The 22,749-nt window shown below is 38.8% G+C and overlaps 3 protein-coding genes across 17 annotated transcripts; 2 read left to right on the top strand and 1 right to left on the bottom strand.

Moving 5' to 3' along the window:
• Positions 1-123: 123 nt before the first annotated feature.
• Positions 124-7,217, bottom strand: LOC107263055 (sideroflexin-2). Of its 5 annotated transcripts, none has more exons than XM_015729865.2 (9): positions 7,127-7,217; positions 3,873-4,058; positions 2,450-2,620; positions 2,175-2,373; positions 1,946-2,071; positions 1,777-1,843; positions 1,554-1,653; positions 1,434-1,481; positions 124-1,130 (listed from the first exon to the last, which is right to left on the bottom strand). In XM_015729865.2, the coding sequence occupies exons 2-9, from the start codon at positions 4,025-4,027 to the stop codon at positions 1,016-1,018; spliced, it is 981 nt and encodes a 326-aa protein (XP_015585351.1). In that variant the 5' UTR covers positions 4,028-4,058; positions 7,127-7,217; the 3' UTR covers positions 124-1,015. The 5 variants fall into 5 exon arrangements, with proteins under 5 accessions (XP_015585351.1, XP_024936196.1, XP_015585350.1 ...); XM_025080428.1 differs by lacking the exon at positions 7,127-7,217 and adding an exon at positions 6,940-6,971; XM_015729864.2 differs by lacking the exon at positions 7,127-7,217 and adding an exon at positions 5,134-5,375.
• LOC107263050 (PWWP domain-containing protein 2A) lies at positions 4,039-16,597 on the top strand. 4 transcript variants are annotated; one of them, XM_025080422.1, is made up of 7 exons: positions 4,039-4,167; positions 6,352-6,759; positions 10,771-11,288; positions 11,532-12,219; positions 12,306-12,828; positions 12,906-13,040; positions 13,124-16,597. In XM_025080422.1, the coding sequence occupies exons 2-7, from the start codon at positions 6,608-6,610 to the stop codon at positions 13,268-13,270; spliced, it is 2,163 nt and encodes a 720-aa protein (XP_024936190.1). In that variant the 5' UTR covers positions 4,039-4,167; positions 6,352-6,607; the 3' UTR covers positions 13,271-16,597. The 4 variants fall into 4 exon arrangements, with proteins under 4 accessions (XP_024936190.1, XP_015585341.1, XP_024936189.1 ...); XM_015729855.2 differs by having other exon boundaries at positions 4,058-4,289; positions 6,414-6,759; XM_025080421.1 differs by having other exon boundaries at positions 4,058-4,289; positions 6,409-6,759.
• On the top strand, positions 14,150-22,484 carry LOC107263056. 8 transcript variants are annotated; one of them, XM_025080436.1, is made up of 6 exons: positions 14,150-14,495; positions 18,086-18,139; positions 18,226-18,440; positions 18,530-18,604; positions 18,691-18,928; positions 19,544-22,484. In XM_025080436.1, exons 1-6 carry the CDS (start codon positions 14,183-14,185, stop codon positions 19,567-19,569), a joined length of 921 nt encoding a protein of 306 aa, XP_024936204.1. In that variant the 5' UTR covers positions 14,150-14,182; the 3' UTR covers positions 19,570-22,484. The 8 variants fall into 8 exon arrangements, with proteins under 8 accessions (XP_024936204.1, XP_024936203.1, XP_024936205.1 ...); XM_025080435.1 differs by having other exon boundaries at positions 19,540-22,484; XM_025080437.1 differs by having other exon boundaries at positions 14,362-14,495; positions 17,977-18,139; positions 19,540-22,484.
• Positions 22,485-22,749: the final 265 nt, after the last annotated feature.

Raw genomic sequence — 22,749 nt, 5'->3', positions numbered from 1 at the left:
TATGTACCGCAGGTACAAGTGCCTTCACATTCCAGACCTAACATATAATTTTATTCTTAAATCCATATGAATTATAACTTTGTTAATGGGCTATTTTACGGAAATAAAGTTTGTCAGTTAGAATTAATTCACAATCAGTTATTTCGGAACATTTATTAATAGATTACTAAAATATACATGGCAGTATCTTTAAGAGTGACGCCTTGACAAAAGGAGGTAGTTGTTACACTGTTTTTGAAGCTATAATCTCAAATCAAATGTGAAGTACATTATCATTAAGTATGTATCGATAACTTGTAGGCAACAACATGTTGCTAGGAAAAAATTATTGCGAGCACTTATTTTAACAAAACTTATTGCCAAATCATCTTAATTTATAAAGATGATCTCTTTCAATGAAGGATCATTCAATATTGTCCTTCATGTATTGATTTTTTCGAATAGTGGACTGTTGTAAATACAACCCACAACACAATATATTGAAACATAGATCTCTTAGAGTTCCAATTTGTTTGTGGTTCTTACATCTCATCAATGCTGAACATTGGCAGTTATAAATTATTGCATTAACAAAAGAAGGATACTTAAATTAGTACCTAAATATTAAGAAGCTCAATAAGGAGTAACATGAGCATGAGAAATAACATGAGCACTAGGAAAAATTTACACGCGCATTAAAAGCTCGTTAGGCATGGTCTAATGAACCAACAAATTCACTAGCAAATTAGTCTGCTGTGGCTTGATCTCTTACGTATATACATACATAAGCTTTTTTGACAGTCTTCAGACAGAAGACTTCATTGACAGACCCTCAAGACTTGCAGACGATCTGCAAGAGTTTGACCCTCACATCATTATGTGTATATATTACTCTCATGCCACATTAAACAGAGAGTCAATCATTATTACGAAGATAAACAAATTTTATCCTTTGTCTACGCTTTAGAACTTTGTCTACATTTAAATCGGTGCATTTTTCACCGTGATTTTTATAAAGACTATTGCTTCACGGGCATTACAACCCTTTGTTGAAGTACAGATACTCTGGTATCTTTCCCTTTGGGCAGTTTTTCTTCAATATTTCATAATTTTCCGGCTCCCACTGTTGCAACGTGCTCACTGCAATCGAACTGGAAAAAGAAGAACCAGAAAGTTTTAATCATTAAGCACTCAAGACATTTGGTAGAATTTTATAACAAAACATTCGTAACAATATCATTTGCTAATAGATATAAACAATTTGGCAAACATTCAAAGTGCCAATTGAGTTTCCAACTTCACGGCCAAGTGCTATCAATAGACTACGACAACGAATAGTCGGATCATGACGTAAAAGGGAAATGGACATACTTCAATCATTATCACCAAAATGAGATATTGACCCATGCATTTATGAATGACATTCTTTAAAGATAAATTACAATTTTCCTTACCATCTTTGAGGGAATAAAGCACATGCTGTGGGTACCATAAATGTCAGGCTAAAATATTTAAAGAGATTCAGTAAAAATGACAATTAAATCATAAATTTTCCAATAGAAAAATGTACTTACAAACAGCCGACCATCATCACTTGCATAGGTGCATGAAGTGCCTTAATCTTTTGCATCCAAGGATATGTTTCTAACTTTTCCATAATAGGGGGTAGAATAACTGTATAAACATAGAGCACAGATCATTAATCTTCAGTGAAATTACCCTGTACGATAAAATCAGGCAATGCGATGTAAACCTGTACATCATCGATATACTATGGTGTACTATAATGATACATACGCATGCCAGGAGCGCACATAACGATCCTAGAGATGATCACTTGGCTGATACCTTTCACAGCAGCAATCTAAAATCAATTGCTCGATCAAGCATGAACCATTCACGGGATTACATTAATTTTGAACGAATGATCGGAAACGATGGTAAAACTAGATAGAACGTAAATTACCTTCGATCTAGTGAGCTTGTTACCGTTCTCATCGCTCAATTCTATACCGCTTCGTATCTCATTCTGTCTCATTAAAGGAATATTGGCACAGTTCGCCGCAGCTACAGCCGCAAAGGGGACGTATCTCTGAAGATTTCGGCGAGGAATGAATTAACGCGGAATCATATTGTGCATTGATTATGTTAAAAATAATCTGAATGAAATTGGGAATTAAATTTGGGCGACTTACAGCCATGAGGGGATTCGCCCTTTTTTCCCAAAAGGTCTTACATCCTATTGCTGTTAACATTGCTGCGGCCGTTGCGCTTACATAGGCTGTACCTAGTTGTGCCGTTGTTACAGGACTATTGGCATTTCTATTTGTATAATTTACTAATGCATTGAATGACTGGTTAACCCATTGCCAAAAAACTACGGCTGTGGTGGTTCTGGAAAGAAGGGCAAGAGATTCATAAGACTTTTCTTATCTGGAACAAAAATTAACTCCCTTGTATATGAATTTACCTGTAAAATTGTAGCATGGCTCCAGTGACAGCCATTCCACCCGGTACTTGGAAGGACATTCTACCAAAGACATTTTGTAGCTCACCCGTATCCGGATGAAATGCAGATTCGTAGAGCTTCTTTGCGTATATTATCTGCTCCCTGGTTGTACCCGCTGATTCTTTGCCAAGCCTGCAAGGCAAAATAAACGCAGCTGTTATGAGACTTGCAGAAACGCAAAGTCCCGATTCCAAAATTATCATTTAACGATGGGATGTTGTTTTGAATTTTTGGTTATTCTTGATAAGACGAATACAGTATTTTTTGACATTTTCAATATTATCTAGCTATATATACTACTACAGTCATTTAAAAAAATTCCTAAGAGCACTGTCACATTTTTAAGAAAGTTCAAGGCCTCTGATTATTTTTCTTACGGAGATATCTATTTTCGAATTCAAGTCTCATAATGCTTTCGAGGATACTTTTAGGAACTTTTATTTTCGTTCGATTCGTATGTTGCAATTCATTATCATATATGCAAGGTACAGCTGATTGAAAAATATCATATATAAATCAACATAGCCTCTGGTTTGACCTTTAAATTTTTATGTGCAATCAACACTCATCGCATTAACGTTGTAAGCGATATAGCAGCAGCAAGCTAAAGGGAAATAATTAACAGCAGGCCGAAAGTCAATTACGCAAGGAAATGCGTATACATTGAATACAATAAAGAAGTACGTGTTTATGTTTTAAAAAATGTTTGCATAAAGGAGTAGAAAATTCAGACGCGATATCACGTCGGAAAACTTTGTAAAATAATGCGAGTCTTTAGAAAAAAATGAGATTAGATACGAGTCATGTCACGAAGCCTTTATCAACTTCATTATATTAGTACTCAGGTAAATTAATTCAACTTGGTAATCTTTACTATTATTTTGTGAAGCAAGTAGAAAAGATTCAGTGTTCCTCCTGCATTCCGTGGAGTAATCGGATTCGTTGAAGAACTCATACATTCCGCGGATCATTAGATTAATCATTGGCTCATCGTATCCATACGAATACCCTTGACTTCTACGATACGTGTCATATCATATAAAGAACACATCGTGATTAGCACTTTTTATAATTACGTTTATAATCAATTTTACTTAAGCTCAGAGTTCATCATTATGTCCACGATGCATCCAGTGACGACACAACATAACAAAAGCACCTTGAAACTATTTGGGCAGTTGTTGGCAATTGTTGAATCATTTGGCTAACGTAAGATATTATTTCTGGAATCACGTACGTAGATAACGTCGTCTCAAATTATTTAGACAGTTTTTTTGAGGTTCATATTAAAAAAAAACTATTGTCATACCTTCTCTTTGTATCGTAATGACAATGTTAATATCAAACATTCAGAATACGTGAATTCCCGGTAATACAACCTCACCTGTAATCTTCGCATAAATTCTTAGCCGCATAAAGTTCCTTTTCGGATGCGACACAAGTACGGAAATCGGTAACCCAAGCGAAGTGCCGCCATCTGCCCAGGAACGTGCTTTGATCCCAGAGAGGCTTATCTAAGTCCAGTCTATCGGTCGTCATTTTCTTCGAAGAGGGTTTCCTGGACGCGTTTCTGGAAAAGGCATAAGCGTCAGAGGGACCGTATGGGGGGATTACGTTTGTTCGACATCAGAGAATTCGACACAGTACGAGCCGAAGCGAAAGGGGAACAGGATTGAAAAGTAACGCATTTATTTTGTAAGAGTCTATGTCGTAAAGACCCAGAGAATCTTATCAGGACCTGTATAGTGCAAGAGATCGTGAACCGAGTAGAAACGGGTTCGAAGTGCGGTAATGTCAAATGGTAAAGTAGTTCCTAACAGATTCAAAGTAACAGTTACATATTGGCAATGTTATAAGTTCCTAGTTCCTAATCAAGGATTATAACAAGACATTTTATAACTATTATTTTCTTCAACATGAATTTCTAATATTGAATATATGAAACTGTTTGTATTTGTTGGGTTACTAATAAAACTATACGAATTTGCATACGATTGTCAACTCACTGTGCATATAGTTACGTCATGTTGATTATATATCAACAATCATCTTTAAATATTTAAAGAAAAAAATCCGATAAGTCTATAAAACATCAACAATTCACGTGACAAGTACCTTAAGAAATTAATATATGACGGGAATAGGAAAATAATCTATTATCATATACTGACTGTTGTTTACTAGAATGAGATACTGAATAGATTTTATCAGGAGGGAAAGTAATCTTTCGCGATTAAATTCATGCAACATACAATGTCCCTGAGATATTCAGAAGGCGTCTAGACACTTTAGAGGATGATTCTCTTGGACCTTCTCATACTGTATGAGAATTATCTTTCATCGTTCCTTGGACGGTGTATACAGATTTCTTTTACATTTAAATAGCATTACAGAAGAAAATAAAATTTCGATATCGACTGTGTCATAGGAGAGCGACTGTCAGTTCCATTCCGTGTATACAGAAACACAGGTTGGTGTTGTATGGACGTGTATTAAATGAGGAATTATACATTTCAATTTCTGATGTACTATGAACATGGCGAATATATTTACTAGAGTCTTGCCTCACGATCGTTCGAATCCTAAGCAAGAAACAATGTTTATAGAAAGAATTGTGTGAAGATTCACATATTTCGTCTGCTTACCGTGAACTGCAAGCCTCCTCTGGTCACTGACAACGACTAAGCAAAGCGCACACGCAAATCCTAAGGTCGGTGGCACCAAGATTGTTGGTACGTCACTGTCATCTTCCCAATATTATTATCATTATGTGCTGTACGTTAGAATTATCAGAACTAGTATCGTGTATATCTCAAAATTCAATGCGGATATTGTTATTATGAAATTCTGTATTGGGAGACGTAAAACAAAGTAGTTTAACCGATAGAGTAAGAGAAAAAGAAAGGGAGATAATATATTTTATGCTAGGTAAATGATACAGGATGCAAATTTTTGGGTAGTTCTTGAACGTCGTGGTATTAACAGAATGAATTAAGTTCAAGGTCATCCTGTTTAAGTTACCCGAACATGTGGCATTCACAAGAAATAGTTTTTCCCTCCCGGTACAAAGTACAAGAAGTCGACGCGACAAGCGACTAAACAATTCCTTGGACTAAAGTTATGGCTCTTCGGATGTGACCACATTTTAGTCGAAGAATTTACAGACGTTTTTTAAATTAGAGTTTATGAACGTGAGAGTCGATTCTGATGAAATGTTGAAAACGGCCATGAATACTGTAAGGGTTCATTTCTATATGTTTCATTGAATCTATGATTGACTAGTGAAATACATTTCAAGTCTTTTGCTAGATTAAAATAATATTTGGAATAAAAAATTTGATCTTCAAATAGATTCATAGTAATCTAGTAATCTACGGATTGCATGAGCTTTTATAGAAGAACCAACTCGTTATTATTTCAGTCCATTATGCATAGCGGTTAGTGATGTATAACGCCACAGTATACTTAAACATCCATTAGCATTCAAAAATTTCATTTGCTACCATTTCCAGAAACTAACTAACCCTAACAGCGAATACCATCACGTCCTTATTTACAGGGTAGTCCAGTCATGGTACTAAGCAAGCATTAACCCCCCAAAACAGTGCCGTACATACTATTCTAAAATGGTACCATTAATAAGAATCTTATACCAGTATATACTATATTCCCATCGTCTGAACTGAATAATATGATAAATTAATTTGAGTCGGTTGTCTATGTACCCTTATTCTAAAAAAAAAACCCTTTCAAATCACCATACAAGTTTCTCCAGGTAATTTCTGTGTATGTAAATCATATGGCAGAATCTCAGAAATTATTTTTGTCAACGCTCACTCGAAAAAGAATTTTTTCGTGCCTAGAAAAATTTTGTTCAACTGTCATCCAACAAGAGGAATTTCACGTGAACATTGCTCTAGCGCAGGGCACTGTAAGAAATCTAACGGCACTGAAGAAGGAAAGCATATGCGCCTGCGTGAGTCAGTCGCAGCCCCAGCTCACAGCTGTGCATGCGGCATCGGTGGGCCCTCTTCTCTCTGCACCCCGCGCAACAAGCGAGCAGCTCCTCACGTCATCCGGACAGACTACAGAGGCGAGCAATAATTCTAACGAACCAATATGGCGGACGTTGAGACCCCGTCCGCTCCGGTCCTTGTCAGGGGTGAAAAGATCCTCGTGACTGTTGACTCTGCTCTACCGGATATCATCGTCGTCTCGTTCGATCATGGAACTAAATCCTTCCAAGGAGCCCTGCTCGATGTCACCAAGAGGTAAGCCCACGTTTCATAATGAAATATGCCTCCTTGTACTTTACTAACTTTACACAGAGTTCTATCTGTTGTCGGGCTTTCCTCTGGAATCGTTTAACTTAGACAAATTTGATATGTACCTTTGGAAAGCTTGAATTTTTCCGCAGTAAATGGTATATTGCTTATCCTTGTAGGACTTACAGTTCGAAAGTTTTCATTTTTCCTGTTTCAACCTCTTCACGGACAGTGCAATGGATGTGATTTTTGTATCGTCGATTATTACGAATTGTACATGGTGGTGTTATTTCTATCTTGTGTAACATATTCGTGAGGGTCTTCCCCTGAATAATCATGAGTTTTGGATTGATTATTTTTGTTGTATACTCACATTGGAGATGGATTGAACGCGCGTCATCGTTGCGTTTACAAGGTTCTCTTTGCAACGTCGATATGTCCTCGATTTTCTAGATCTTCCAACGATAATCAATTTTTATCTTATTACAGTGATATTTGGTTAACCCATACGCACATAATAAACTGATTTAGGGAAGTCAGTGTCGTAGAAATAGACATTCCCATGAAGGTGTCCTCGTTAAGCCTGACGTCCTGTCGCGCATTGTCAAACAGCTGCGAGCCTTTCGAAAGCTGAAAATCCTCGCCACAGGCTTTCAACCAGTGATACGAATCAATCTCACGCTCTCACCATTCCGTGATAGATTTTCGCAACTTTTCACTGATCCACCATCATCGTTACGTACTCTGGGAATTTTCAATAGGCCTGATCAAACGTTTGAAGCCTTCGTCACAGTATCCGTTTTACACTAGCGACGGCTCCATAAGATTCTCATTATCGGCAATCTTCAATATCTTCAGATACCTTATCTTTGAAAATGCATCTATGATATCATTGCAACAATCGTCTTTAAATACTTCACTCACCAAGATTTGATATTTCCAAATGCCCAATAGCAAAGAAGAGATGGAAACCTTATCGATATTTCAGACTTGTCGAATCCTCTCATTTCCTAACCGATTACTAAAGATGCCGATCGAGGTTGTTCTATATATTACTAATTTGGACAAGATTTCTGTATATATATATTTCCTTTGATTAGCTACAAAAGTCTACATCTCGTGTTCAGATCTGGTTGAATATACGCCACCAGTAATTCCAGATTCTTCGCCTCTAGAGAGACCGCGATTATTCATGACTCATATTTTTTTTCTAACGTTGGCTTAGTATAACGGCATGAAGGCGCATTTACAAGTGGGGAGTTCGAATCGTGACGGTGATTCAACAATCGCGTATGTCTCATCTGTCACAGAAAGGGTAAATAATGGCGTCCCTCCTACTGAAATTATGATGATGTACTAGGAGAATCTTGTAACAAAAATAATAACCCAGTAAAAAAAGAAAAATGTACAGGAAGAGCGATACTGTAGAATTTATTCTCTCTTTGCTAGAAAGATCAAATGATCGTGTGACACGCGATATTCCCTACTCAACCATGCGCGGAAATTGGTTCGACGAAATATTCATAATTTTGAATTGATCGGAAACCCTGTAACGTTTTCGATATGTATATCTCTAACCCCTTCGGGTACCTTACCACTTTAACTTACGGTTGGCTATTTATTTTTGTCATTTGCCGTGACACCGGTGGCTCTATTTGCATTTTATCGACCACGACTTGATCGATTGTGAATCCAGGGTCTCCGTGATCCAACTTTTGTCACCAAATAAAATTAAGACATAGTTATCGCGATTCAGTTAAACTTACGTAATGTGGCACGTCTCTACATGACACATAGTTTTAATCAATAGAACTTGCTAGTTATGCTTTGTCAAGAATGACTTTGGATTTTAGTCAATCCGTCCGAGCTGGTTAATTAGGTCATCAACGGAATAGATTAGCTGAACTGTTATGTGAAATTTATAAAAACATAGACGCATAGCTAATACTATTAGTGCTCGTTAACCTATTAGAGATAATGTTCGTTTTGAATTCGAATTAGAATATAAGACCTGAAACGAGTGCAGTCAAGATAAATATAATAAATAATTTATTTAGGCTGCACTGGTTGACACGAATCCATGTGTTCCAATTCATATTCATCTATCAGTCAAGACTAAATTTGATTGAACTTTCCCTCGGAATATCCGTATCTGACGTCATTGCAAGTTTAAGAGGGTCCAGTAGGCAAGAGTTCACGAGATGTAATATCGAGGAAGGCGATGCAATTTTACAAGTCCGGTAAGGCACGTCGCCCGGAATCGTGCAAGAACGTAGATCGAAGGTAGTTAATGTACCGACGATCATGAAATTCCTTTCTTCCCTTCACAGTGACGCAACTACGAAGGTCTTTCTTTCTAAGCAGCCATCTTGAAACCGTCCACGTTATTACGTCCGTTCGGTTTCTTTCGTGCCTGACAGGAATCGACCAGGGACAAAACATTGAAAGCACTTCGTACATCGCAAGAGCACCTGTCCTTAACAGCGTCTTCCTTATTTATAGCTATTCTTTATCCTGAAGTTATTAGGAAATATAAAAGTCGTACCGCGAGCAGTATCTCTTTCATAAATCGTGCCTGGATGATGGGCGGTGGCCGTGACTGCGTATCAAGCATCATGCGGGTTGGGAACCATTTTGGAATTTGATTGATGGTTGTCCTAATGAATCACGGTTCGATGGAAACCGTAAACGCCCCTCTCTTCGCGTTCTTGGATATCATCAAACCAGCAACGTTGAAGGAATTCGCCATCTTCTCGAAAATGGATATAAATAGGAGGATCCATTGAGTATTGCAGCAAAGGCGTCTACGTTGAATCCGCCATTGATTTTACGCCGATTCTTTGACTGGGTTATCATTGTCGTTCGAAACACGTACTGTAGCTAGGTATATTAGCTGGGTACTAGACCATTCAGGAACAACACAAAGGCTCTACGTAGATGCGCTCGATACCGACTCGTGATGCTCGTCAAGCCAGAAAAAAGTGACAAAGAACCGTAACACATGAGTTAGCTAGGCGAGGCTTACTTAGACTTATGAAAGAGAAACCAAAGACCAGCTTTTAGGATTTTTAGCAGACAATGCCAATCTTATCTGTGACGGCGGCAAAGTACCATAAGACATCTCTGACAGTGAGCCGAAGGGTAGGCACGATTAAAAATCCTCTTAATTGGCTGAGCTTAATGAGTCGATAATCAGTAATATTTCCGAAAGCTCCTTTTGTTCTGAATCCTTCGATTCGCGTATTTCTCATGGACAGGAAATTCCGAACAAAGAACTGATACCCGGTACACAAGGTGAAAGACTGTCCTGACGCGTATGCCGTTAAAACTCATTACTCATTTCAGAAGAATCTTTCTAATTGCATCTTGCTTAATTACTCGCCACGTTTACAGTGCGAGAATGGTGAAAAACGAGGTACAATCTACAATGCAAATATCGTGTGGTGTAATACGGGAATCTGCGAATTCGTAAATAAGCTGCGACTGGCCAAATCAGCAAAAGAACCTCGGAGTATCGGATTATCTGTATTTTTTAAAAAGATGTTGCTGAAAGTACTTTTCAGATCTGAAAACATAATAGGTATGGCAACCGTCTGTCGCTCATTGTCTGCCTCTCGAATCAATACTTCATGTGGGTGTGCTGTACGTACTCCAGCTAGCAAATACACACGTGTTTGCTCATTGCCTAATAATCACTTACCTCAGGCTACCTTCGTGATCGTTATCTCGGCATCGTCGATTTCCTTCTCGTGCCTCGAGATTTCGTTTCTTTCAAGAATATACTCGCCTCTCGTTCTCTCAGCCGAACGAAGGCCCGCCCTATCTGGCGGGTTTACACAAAGCACACGTACGAATTCACTGCAACGAAGAGATTGTTGCGAAGGGAGCGTAGGCCGGTTCTTGAGCTCTTCCACGATATACGTATAATATTTAAGTATTGTATGTGTGTTTCAGTATATACATATTGCATATATCGAAAGGAAGATCCTTTTCTATGAGATACGTTTAATGTTCCAGGGGACTTCCTTGCGGCGTTCAACCTCCTGAACCTGTACCGGATCCAGACGGTGACAAACTGGCCACGATAGCTGCTCGATTCAGTTACTTTCAAGAGAAGAGAGGACCTCCTATTGCGGCGAAGATAGATCTTCGACGTAACATTAATCCACCGGCGAGATACAAGAATGCCAGACCTACCGTGAGACTGAGACCGAGGCAGGTTCTTTGTAGCAAATGTAGATCGATCTGCAATGAGAACAGTGAGAACGTTGACGTCAGTCGAAAGAGGAAACACGAGGCTCAAGCGCATCCTCAGCCAACAAGAAGAAGCGATCGTCGCTGTGCTCAGCAACAGCCACAGTCCCAAAAGAATCAAAGGAGTTTGTTTTCTCAAAGTCAGTCAGACAATACCTCGCAACAGTCGGCGAAGATTCCTCTAAGTCCAGTTGCTGATTCCTCGAAGATGACGCCAAGCCTTATTCCTAAACTCTCTAGGCTTCAGCCCAACGAGATAAGCAGCGCTATGCAGTCAGTAGGTGAGTACGTGTACACGCCTTCTACTTTATGGATGGAATGGCTGCTACTTATATGCTAGGAATACTTGACGAGTTGGAGAAGTATTCTCGACCTAGAAAATATGAGACGTCTCGGTGCTTATGTGTCATTTGAAGATGAGTGCACTTTACTGAAAATTGTGCAGAGGCGTTATATATGTGTAAAAAAAGGATAGTAAGAAGTGTTGAAGATAAGTGGAGAAGTGTATGGCGTTATTTTTGTAGGTAAAGTTAAAATGGCCTCCGGAGTACAATCTGCTTATTGGACGAGGAGTGAAGAGGATTCGTCCAGGAATGCCGAGGAACCCATGGAGAGTCGTGCAGAACCAACGGAATTGGACAGTAATCCGTCAACGGCTTACTGTGCGACACCTCGTCGTCTTAGCAGTTCTTCAGTGGAGAGTGCTAAGGTTCCTGATGAAGATGACAAAAAGACTCTGGCAGCGGCGGACTCCACCATGAGGTTAAGAACTGGTCGTATACCGAGGAAAAAGAGATCAGTCGGTTCTATGGAGGATCTGTGGGACGAGTCTGTTTTCGAAGATCCTACGAGAACGGCCAGGACCACTCCTGTTATAAAGATATCGTTCGGGGCCCAGGGCGAAGGTACTGTTCTGAAGATACCTTCCAAGCTTCAAAATCCGTATGACCAAGAAGGTGATACGGATACCGAGGACACGCAGGCGGAAATGGAGACAGATCCTTTGGAACTTCCTAAAAGTTTAGAGAATGATTATGAGTATCAGGAAGATGGAGAGAATGGCCAGGAACAGGTGGATCCACAGAAACAGGGCGTGAAGGATGCAAGTGCAAAAGCTGCTAAACGTGCCTTGAAGAAGGCAAAAAAAGAAGCAAGAAGGAAAATGTTGGGAGGCGTGTCACCTGCAAGATCACCCTGTAACGGCTCACCCAGGTAAGATAATCCAAATTTCTTGGCTATCGTACAGTTCAGCGATATATTGGGACCAATATGCAGCTGAAGAAGCTTGCTTTTGCTAGGTACAATCCAACTTTCGACCCTTTGTCCTATCATCGTCGTAAACACAAAGTCAAGCACAAGAAGAAGCACAAGGAGGAACGCAAGCACAAGAATCAGCAGCAACCACAGGAACCAGGCGAAGAAGCAACGGCAACGGATGCGCCACAGCAGCAACAAAACTGGGACGTGTTACCAGGTGGAGACTCTTCGTACACGGCCATCAAAGAACAGTGCCTCAAACAGAAATTATCCATATCCCTCAAAAGGCTAAATACTAATGCATATGCACGATGCGACTATCCCGTGAGCAATGCTTCTTCCGGATGTAAAAGTCCTGGTGCAAGTAGCGACGAACTAAGCGAACAAGAACCAGAAGTAGATGCCGGTGAGACCGCTCCAGACTTTCCACCTCCTGCACACCCACTAGTAATGCGCTTGGCAGCAACCCCTGTCGCGCACTGCCTCACCGCCAGTGGTAGAAGAATGGACGTTGGAGATGTCGTATGGGGTAAAATTCACGGTTTCCCCTGGTGGCCTGGAAAGGTACAGACTTCATTCATTTGAATTATCATTGATCCTCTGTCCATCATCATCATATCAATACTATATTTTTCCATCAGGTGCTGAGTATTACTGTATCCTGTAAAGAAGATGGATCGTCATCAGGACCACAAGCGCATGTAGCGTGGTATGGTTCCTCGACGAGTTCTCTCATGTCATGTGATCAGCTCAGTCCATTCCTCGAAACATTCAAAGTACGTTCATCAGGCTTATACTGTACTATTAATTTTCATTGTAAGATCAATCCATTTTATTTGTATTTTTGAAAATTCTACAGACACGATATAACAAGAAAAAGAGGGGTCCGTACAAAGAGGCCATTCGGCAGGCTCAAAGTGAAGCACGGAGTCAAATCACACCGAGTACGACGGAGAGTGTTTTAAATGTATGTGGATCGCCGCGAGAGGTTAACGTTCTTTCGTAAGAGTGCTCTCCGAAGCCTTTCCTTTACTGCCGGCCACTCGTTAATCAGAAGAACGGCGGGTCGGAATTGTAATGTAAAATACATTTTGTACATAATAACTAGCACTAATGGTATTAATTATTGGTCGATGTTCTGTGCAAGCCGCGTTATCGTCAAAAAAAGTACGGTTTAATAATACACGTACTGTAAGAGATTCGCGTTTGCTTTGTCGCACATGGAAATAACACAAATAAGCGTCAAGGCAGAGTAATGTAAGGAAGAAGTGACGGGCTACAAACAGTTATTGAAATATCTTTAGGATTCAAATTTTCAGAAGAGATAGAAACGTCCGATAGCTCATCTTTATTTGAATCCTGTTCATTGAAGTCAACATTGTTGTTGACGCTTACGTGATAAGAAATCGACATGTTTAACGGCTGTTCCTCTATGTTTATATTTTATTACGGCCGGACCAAAGTTCTTTGTTTCTTATGTTCACTTTCCATAAGTAATAACTTATACATATTAGCCTGAATTTTTTCAATTGCATTGTTACACTTTGATTTTGTGCTATTCTGTTAAATTAGCTTTTTATTATATTTGTTCTGTTTTCTATTATCGTCGTATCGATCACGGTCGTTGTAATAGTTTTTCTTGAGATGTACCGATCTCGTGTTTTTACGCTTCGTGCCAAGTCACTGCCGTATAAAAATAGAGTCATGCGATCATAATGATTCATCGTTAATTAGTAATTAAATGAATCACAGTTCACCTTCATGATCGATCGATATTGGCTCCGTGGATTTGACTTCCTTGACGAGGTGCACTCGCGCTCCTCGTCACGTTTTCATCCCGATTACGAGATTCTCACCACTGGTTTCAGAACGTGCCGCGTTTTATCGCAATTGCACAATTCAAGACTAATGCAGTTTCATGAAGAGATTCCTCGAGATTTTTTTACTTTTCTTGGTAAAAGTCTCGCTGCGACTTCTTAACGTGCCGTTACTTTATCGCTGCTTATTATCGATCTCCAAGCCAAGCCTTAATCCGGCCTGTAATCGTACTACCTTCTTATCAATAAGTAGTCAGTTCTATCACGGATTCACTCGGGTAGTCGTCCCGGTATGCAATCCTTTGTGGACAAATAAAATATGTGTGTATATATATGAAGTAAAATGTTCAAAATTCTATCAAGAAATTATGTTCGCGTGTGTAAAAAATATCAGTGTTATTCTGAGAATACAAGGTAACGGCATGTCAAAAAGTTGTATATGGTACAGTTAAGCAAGTTAGAAAATGAAAAAAAAGAAGAAATCTAATAATTCTTATATAGTATATATATATAACATTGTAAGAGTATAAGACGCATAGATTTTCTCGTGTAACGAGAACATTTAGCGCAGTCGACCCGGCCGTTTCGTAATGAATGGCGAAACAGACAAATCTACATAAATAAATTAAGAGCTGCAAGGTATCTCTCGACAGTCAAGCCAGTCTGTGAGAGAAGCCTCAAGTGCATATGTACCTACGTACATACGATACGCTTAAAAAAATTGCGAGAAAACGTGAGACGTCTAAGTTCTGTGTATGCGTGTGAATTGAGGACAGTGTTTCGTTCGTCATGTATGAAAGCGATATAGGGAATAATGATGTACTAGTTATGATTGCGTCATTGTATGATTTATTTCTCATAAAAAATGTGAAGAAAAAGTATATAGAGTGGTAAACGTGCACGTAGCATTCCCAGCATATATCTATGTATTAAATGACTTGCGACATTGGTCGACAGGGACGAGTCAGTCATCACAAAAATGATCAGAATTTTTCATGAAAACAGGTTTAAGGATGAAAGTTCCGAACGTTTTAGATTCGAATTTGAATATTGCGATTGTTCGATTTATCAAGAGCCATTGAATTTCGAATTTTCTTCTTTTTCTTTTTATTACAGAAAATTCAAACACTGGCTCTCGTGCTTTTAGCGAATTTCGTTGTCAGAGTAATGATCGAGACGTTTGGTTAAACCGTAAATGTTTTAATTTTTCAAATGATATTTCGGATGCAACTTTCTTATGCGAGCGTTATTATTATTATGATTATTGCTATTTTATTATTATTAATATTATTATTATCAATACGGTGTACTCGTCGTTGATGAAACTTTTTAAGTAACTGTGATTTTTCTCAAATGTTATATATATACATATATGTATGTTATGTATATGTATATACGCAATATATATACATACATATACTATACATATATTAATGATTTCTACGCATAATATAAAACATGTTTAAATGTCGCTGTGTTTATACGAATTGTAGCTTTTCTAGAATAGCATATCTATAGGTTTAAATAACGTGCGAATCCTCGCCAGTTCGTTAAGGATTTTTAATTGTTGTTTAGGATATAATGGATTGTGTATGAATGACGTATCGACGCATATGACTATGCAGGGCAGGTTATCCTGTTCTAATGTGAGGTTTCTTTTCTTTTCCATTATATTCGATAGAATTTCATGGGCTGTTCCTAAATACCGTCGACTTGGAACGTTGCGTTAGCTGTGGATCGACGAAATTTCCGCCCGTGAAGTGTCAGATGAGAATTCGCCCAACAAAAAAAGTCAGTCATACTTTAATCTCTCGTTTCAACTTTGAACGAAGAAAAAATAAAGGTGCGTTCTCACGACAAAGTGTTCATGTTTTAAAAATTACACGGTGTGTGAGTGTGTGTACTAACGTACGCGCACCCGAGTTGTACCTCGATATGAGGAAGAGGAAAGAAAAAGAAAACTGAAAAACAGATACAAATTTATGACCGTCTTGTAATGAATGTTGTAAGATCGTGTAGCAAGGATTTATTCAAGTCCATATGCTAGTATATATACGTGTGTAACGTGTATTTTTTATACTTTGCTGTTAATTCTCCTGGTACTTGTTTATGGTGGACGCATTCGTACCTTGGAATCGTACATTATCGAATTCCTGACTGTATATAGGTTTATCAAATTCGTTTTTATTTTTTTGACTGGTTGGGAAAAGTCGTTTAAAAGTCTTGATCAAAGACGGTACGAATTGGATAGGTACGAGCATCATCGAACAGTACACTGTCTTCCATTTAGAATGATTTTTTTAAAAATCCACCTGAAAATTATAATTGCCTATGGTACATTGCACGCACTGTACATTTCACTTCGTGCGTGTATAGTTGACAAAGATGATGGTTGATTTACACATCGATACACTGGGTACGATAAAGTTCTTATTTAGTACGTATAAATAGAGTACGGCGAGAATCGTGCCGAGATGTAGCAGGAAAAAGAGTGCGATGGAGTAAGGGGAAAAAAATGTAAGAAAAATGAAAAAAGTGAGCCTTACAACATTTCGATTTGTAAAAATTATAAAATATACTTTTCTTCATAACTTCAGCGAGGGTAACTATTTGCATAGTAATTATCAGTCCTTCCCATCCAGTATAAAATTATCTTCGCAAGTGACGTACTCTGATAATTCCATAAACCCTACTTCATTCGCATACCCAGTTTTCATTGTGTCCATATCGCGCTGACAAAATTCAGTTGCTCGGCGGGTCCCTCGATCACCTCGTTTCGCGCAATTCGCGTGGGCGGGTTTACAGGGAAGGATGCGCGAGCCCGCGACGCCTTATCCTGATAACCATTATCAACCCCTGGAAGACAGTATAGACCGAATCACGTAAACAAAGGAAAGCCTACTAGCGGTATTGAAATTCGTGGCCGTGAATATCCGCAAGATGTACGGAGGTGGAGTGCGGGGTGGCTGAAGTAAGTGTCTCGAGAATGTTGTCAGCAAGGTTGTTAAGAGTCCTCCAGGGTGTCGATCGATGAGATTCATGTGAGAGGTCGGCTTCGAAGAGAACCAACCCTTAGCGTGGGTTTTTATATATCTAACGTGGAGAAGCCAAGGGCCATTGTGCTGCAGAGAGATATAGCAGCGAAAGAGATAGGAATAGAGATAGAGGCTGAGAGAGAGAGAGAGAGAGAGAAACTGTGAAAACGTCTACATGGATGTAGTAGACACAATGTAGGTCATGGGGAGACACTTGAACCATCCTCTAACAGTGAACATGAACGTTGTGCCGTCGTCGTGACGCGTCGACACGTCGCGACGCTCACAGAAAAACCGAATTTTCGGTGAAAACTCTACATCCCCAACGTTGGCTTCTGCGCATACACGACAGGTTCGATCCTACACTGCGCAAAGTGAAGTGTAGAGCTTTCGAAGCCACCCTTAGTCAGTCCGATGTAGAGGGTAGCTGTGCTTACTACAGAGACTGCTGACAGTGCTGGAAAGATCCTCCGCGTTAGTATCCCGTGCTGGTCGCGAGAGATGGGTCGTATTTCCTTAACGTGGGGTAGGATATACATATTATTTTGGTGTGTCAGTGATTTCGACTAGAGGGTTGGTCTTTATTGGCCTCTATCCGCGTTTGACGAGTGGGGGGGTTGGCACTGATTGTATAGAAGGCACTTGTGCGGTCCAATTTGTCCATGTGCTTTGGGAATATTGCACTTGATTTTAATTGGCTATTACTGCTCAATTATCTGATTCTGTATACTATATAGATATATATTAACGTGTATTGTGATCGGTGGTATAACGTGCTTGAAATATGTTTGTCACGAAGGGAAAATAAGGAGGAGGCAATTAAATAAAGACTGCATGACCTCATATGTTATGGTTTACAGATAATAATGATACACATGCTGTCCGAGGACGCTCACAGATACGTCCAAATAAAGCGCAAGAGCGTAGCATTTCTCACGAGTTTTTTTAAAACGAAAAAATTGCCTTCAGGCATGAAGATCGAGGACGAGGAAATGGAACGTGCGCCGAGAATCGAGACTCCTGGTAAACATGCAAATTATTCTGTTTTCGTTTTTTCTTGGTTATGCTTTGACTTGGGAATAATACAGATTGGTATTATTCATGTTTAGCCGTAATTTCGACATCGTGTCATCGGAGTGGTGAGCACGACAGTGTCGTAACGAGGATACCGTCGACCCTGAGTGTAGCTGCTGTGGATGTCGTTGTAGCGTGCCAGCCATCACCATCGCACTCCATCCTTACATTGACACCGGGAAGGACTAGGAATATAGATCAGGATATGGAAGCTCTGAGGCTGAGTCGCCAAGACAATCCATTTTTACAGGTTTGCTTCAAATTGAGGTTATGATCGTTGCGGTCATCTTTATATATTATATTTAAATATTCTGGTACAAGTTCATGATGCTCCTCTAGGTCTTGGCCAGCAGGGAGAGTCTAGTGGAATCCATTGAGGAGTCTGAATCCGACGATGCCATCCTAATGTCTCAGGTATATCAATTTCGTCAAGTTCAATTGTTCCTTGTATACCATCGAGAAAGTCACCCACTGAGCGTCTAACTTTATTGATGAATCAGGAGCTGGGAGACGCGGATCCGCTGACCCTGGCCCAAGTACACGAACACCTAGTTCGTAGTCCACCGCCGGCGTCATGGCCACACACACCAGTCTTTCATTTCCCGCATCAGAACAATTTGGGAAAGTCAGATGCCAGTCCGCATTTCACTCATTATCACAAGAGCCCATCAAAAGCGCCCATTCATCGCGGCATGGAGAAAGAATTATCTAAAAGTGAACCATCCAATGACATAAGAGGTACGCATTCAGTAAATAGTAATTAATGAAACTCTATAGCTAAAACGAGTCTAATGAATATTCGTATGATAGGTAATATCAGTTAATCCTTGAAAATTCCAAGTCATTTAGTAAACATACTTCAGACCTCGACCTTGCCTGATGAACTGCCGTTTATTTTTGTACCTTAAACTCATTCTATTTTAATTACTTTAATCAAATTCACCAGACGCGGGAGTGGCGTGTACGATAATATCGCACTGTATATACACACATAGAAGACGCTTCTTCTGCTATAACGAAATACCAACCGTAGACCCTATATTGTTCTAAGGTTATATTAAGCATTAATCAATAAATCGATCCTTATAATTTGTATGGTTCTACAGACAGATATATACGGACGTGCGTATAAATGATAAACGCTGTATATAATATTATACGTACCATTCTCATGAATAGACCAAGCTACAACATTCTTCCGTCCCTTGCGTGTATATTTAATAAACCATTTCCATCATACTAAGAGGTTCACAAGAAAAAACATATATAAATAGGCAAACACATGTTAATTCATACTTTCACGAAGAGTAGGTTTATAATGATTATTAAAAAATGTTTTTTTTTTTCAGATAGACACTCCCATCCGTTTTCATTATTGAATCCAACGCCAATGAGATCTCTTTCTGAAGTTCGACGTCTGCACAGATCAGCCGATGACAATGTGCAGCTGATGTCGTCAGAGTAAACCTGATTCGCAATCCGCGATGAAATGCGGATTGTGACAGCAATTAGCGTTCGAATGAACCGTGAAACGTTCGCCTATATGATTCGTATTGGATTTCTTCATGACGATTTGCGTGCCCGGGTACAGCGTGCAGTTATGTAAAGGATGTTCAGGTACATCGTTAGAAGATTCAGAATTATTAGAAGTTAATGAAGGTTTGTTTGTTTATTAATTAAAAGCAAACCTCGATACGCCCATATTATACAGTATACACGATCAGAACGTACAGTGAGATCAGAATAATTTTACTCTTTGAAAAATAGAGATTGATAAATCATAGGCTGATCGAACCCATCCGCTAGTCTTAATGAGGCTCGAAAATAGAAAAATTAAATGAGATATAAATAACGGAGCCTACTAGAGGGCAGCAAGTGTTATGATAATTAGGCGCTAACAACGATCGTTTATGAGAAGAAAATATACTGTAATTAATATTGCACAGTATCGTATATAATGTTACTACAAGATCTAAATGACTTACGATCTAGAAATCGAAAAGCGGCGATCGGTAATACGTGGAGATCAGGACGTCAAGCGGATGTCGCCATGATTTTTGCGATTAGCTGGGCCTAGTTTAATTTTTGCAAGCCGACTAGCTGCGTGTTACGAGCGTTCTCTAATAAGTAATATCGTAATGATATACCAGTGGGTTAAACGTCAAACTCATAGAAGCTAATCGACTTTATACTGTCTATACCAATATTTGTCCTAGTGCTTACGCGTAATCGCGTACTTGGATCCGACTGTGAATATTACGCCTGAGTATATTGTACACGTAGTACAGGATATGTAATATGCATAGGAACCCACCTTAAATTAATACTGCGCTTATAGGTATTAATGTACAGGGACTGGGATGATGAGTTAATATACACAGAGAATCACTACGTGTATCAAATGCGAGAGCCTTATAATTGCCTAGAGTTTTTTTGCGTGGTTAATACATTAATGAGACAAATTAATGAGACAAAAGAACTTTGCGAATTCGTACTACAGTCGCTTGGTCATAGATGGGCGATACTGTTCCACGTGTTTATTTGCAAGTTGAGATAGCATTATCGCATTCGATAACAGAACATGGTCTACGTTGTAAATCAAAGAGAAGAAACTGGCGCCTAGTTCAAGCGACGTATTCTTTCGGTGTACTAAATCTTTCTGTATTTCACTTACGAATTTATCCATGGGAATGTACTGTGCTTCTTATTTGGACTTGGCGCATATACAGCGTACTGTTTCGTCGCGTCTAGTCGATAATAGAGACTGCGTTTAATTTGCCAATGATAACTTTCAGTAGACTTTTTAAACCGCGATTGTCGGTTGGTGAAAATTGTCGTGCGACGTTCGACATCTGTTGCGCTTAGAGCGGTTTATTATGAGAAATTATAATGATGTAATTGATAATGATAAAATGAATTTCATAAAAAGACTTTTAGCCGTGTACGCGTGCGGCTCTGAAAATGCAAGTATTGCATGAAGAATTTGTAATGCGTTATGATATAGGTAATTCATGAAAATTGACACGAATAATTAATCTGATAGGAAAGTGTGTTGAGATTTTGCGCATTTACAATATGTCGAGATCTTTTAATATGAAAGTGGAGGTTTTACGAATTATACAAAAAAAAATTCCCTTTGCGTATCGATTGTAATTTTAATCTTGTTCGAATTTCTCTATCGCAATTAAATTGTTAAACAACGGATACGATTCGTTCCCTCGTGTCTCTTATCGCCTTGGACTTTGCGATCATAGGATCATTGCTTGGGATTGATTGATTGAACTAACAAATCAGGATCGTATCGTTTTGTAAATATGATTGCGATCATTTATCCTTCTCTCAATTTCAGACTCTCTCTCTTTGATTATTCTTGTCATGAGATGAAAGGAGATGCTGGGAAAAGTTATGGCATACCATGTAGCAGGGTTTATACAAATATTAAAAAATAGGGACTAAGGAAAAGGGAACTTAGAAGATTACAAATTAGAGTCCAATTGACTTGGCCAATGAGAATTGAGATTAATTATTATATATTATATTGTATATTCGCGTACGTTAGAGTGTAAAAGAATGTTTCAAGCGTTCGTGTGGGAGTGAAAGAATTAATGGAATTAAGGGGAGAGATATTAAATGCAGAAAAAGTGGGAGAAAAGAGTAGAAATGTTTGAGAATAATTTATTAAAAATCAAGATGGGAAACAAAGTGGAATAATTACAGTAGAAAGAATTATTTTATTCTAGTCAAGTTTCTCATGACAAATTGTATTAATTCATTTGTATGCTACTACCTTAATGTCGACATAAACTGACTTAATGTCAACTAAATCGTAATAGCTATAGAACACCGCATGGTTCTCAACAGGACAAGATATCTTTCTTCTCCTTGTTGCAATTAACGTAAACGAAAAAGATGGCCTATTTACTTCTACATCACGTTATCTTGTCTGCGCTCGGCCAAGCGGGATGCACAAATTGTATTTGAAACTGAAAATCTATAAATCAACATGGTGCTCCGAAAAAGTGTGCACATTCTAGATGGATAACAGGCTGAATACTATTTCACGTATAATATCGAACGTATTTGTTAATAGTAAACGTAATTCGATTTCAACTACTGTATCGTCTATTACATGAAAATAACTTCGGACTCTCGTATACATAACATACCTTACGATCTATTTTCCGGTTGTACGTATGTCACATTTAACGCATTCACGTTCGTTAAATATGTATATTGTTTTTCATTAAACGAAAAGTTACAAATGAAAAAAGAAATATATTTGTGTTACTGTAAATCGTCGTAATACATGTTTATTCGCCTGCTTCCCGTCATTTCTCCGCGAGGCAGAAAATTTATCAGAATTTTCTCTCTCTTAATTATATATTGTTTTTGCTTTTTTTTTTATTATTTTATTCTTTGACCTTTTACTTCAAGCCGCATCTCGTTAGTGGGTACTTTTCAACTTTTTACCAAGTTATAATTAAACTACGAAGCGTTGACGTGTATTGCGAAGGAATCGAACGAATCGTCCAGAATTTTTATTATTTTTTGTTCCCTCT

The sequence above is a fragment of the Cephus cinctus genome, unplaced genomic scaffold (genome assembly GCF_000341935.2).
Source record: "Cephus cinctus unplaced genomic scaffold, Ccin1 Ccin1_scaffold0132, whole genome shotgun sequence".
NCBI classification, from domain to species: domain Eukaryota; kingdom Metazoa; phylum Arthropoda; class Insecta; order Hymenoptera; family Cephidae; genus Cephus; species Cephus cinctus.
The sequence above is the reverse complement of the archived record's forward strand: the minus strand, read 5'-3'. Positions and strand labels throughout refer to the sequence as shown.

Bases quoted from the DNA above. Each gene is read 5' to 3' on its own strand.
- LOC107263050 (XM_025080422.1), top strand. From the start codon at position 6,608: ATGGCGGACGTTGAGACCCCGTCCGCTCCGGTCCTTGTCAGGGGTGAA. The intron at 6,760-10,770 runs GTAAGCCCACGT...TTAATGTTCCAG, and splicing joins CTGCTCGATGTCACCAAGAG to GGGACTTCCTTGCGGCGTTC. The intron at 13,041-13,123 runs GTACGTTCATCA...AAAATTCTACAG, and splicing joins CATTCCTCGAAACATTCAAA to ACACGATATAACAAGAAAAA.
- LOC107263055 (XM_025080428.1), bottom strand. The intron at 2,374-2,449 runs GTAAATTCATAT...CCTTCTTTCCAG, and splicing joins GCCATGCTACAATTTTACAG to AACCACCACAGCCGTAGTTT. The intron at 1,844-1,945 runs GTAATTTACGTT...AATTGATTTTAG, and splicing joins ACAAGCTCACTAGATCGAAG to ATTGCTGCTGTGAAAGGTAT.
- LOC107263056 (XM_025080435.1), top strand. From the start codon at position 14,183: ATGAAGAGATTCCTCGAGATTTTTTTACTTTTCTTGGTAAAAGTCTCG. The intron at 18,441-18,529 runs GTTTGCTTCAAA...ATGCTCCTCTAG, and splicing joins AAGACAATCCATTTTTACAG to GTCTTGGCCAGCAGGGAGAG. The intron at 18,605-18,690 runs GTATATCAATTT...TTGATGAATCAG, and splicing joins ATGCCATCCTAATGTCTCAG to GAGCTGGGAGACGCGGATCC.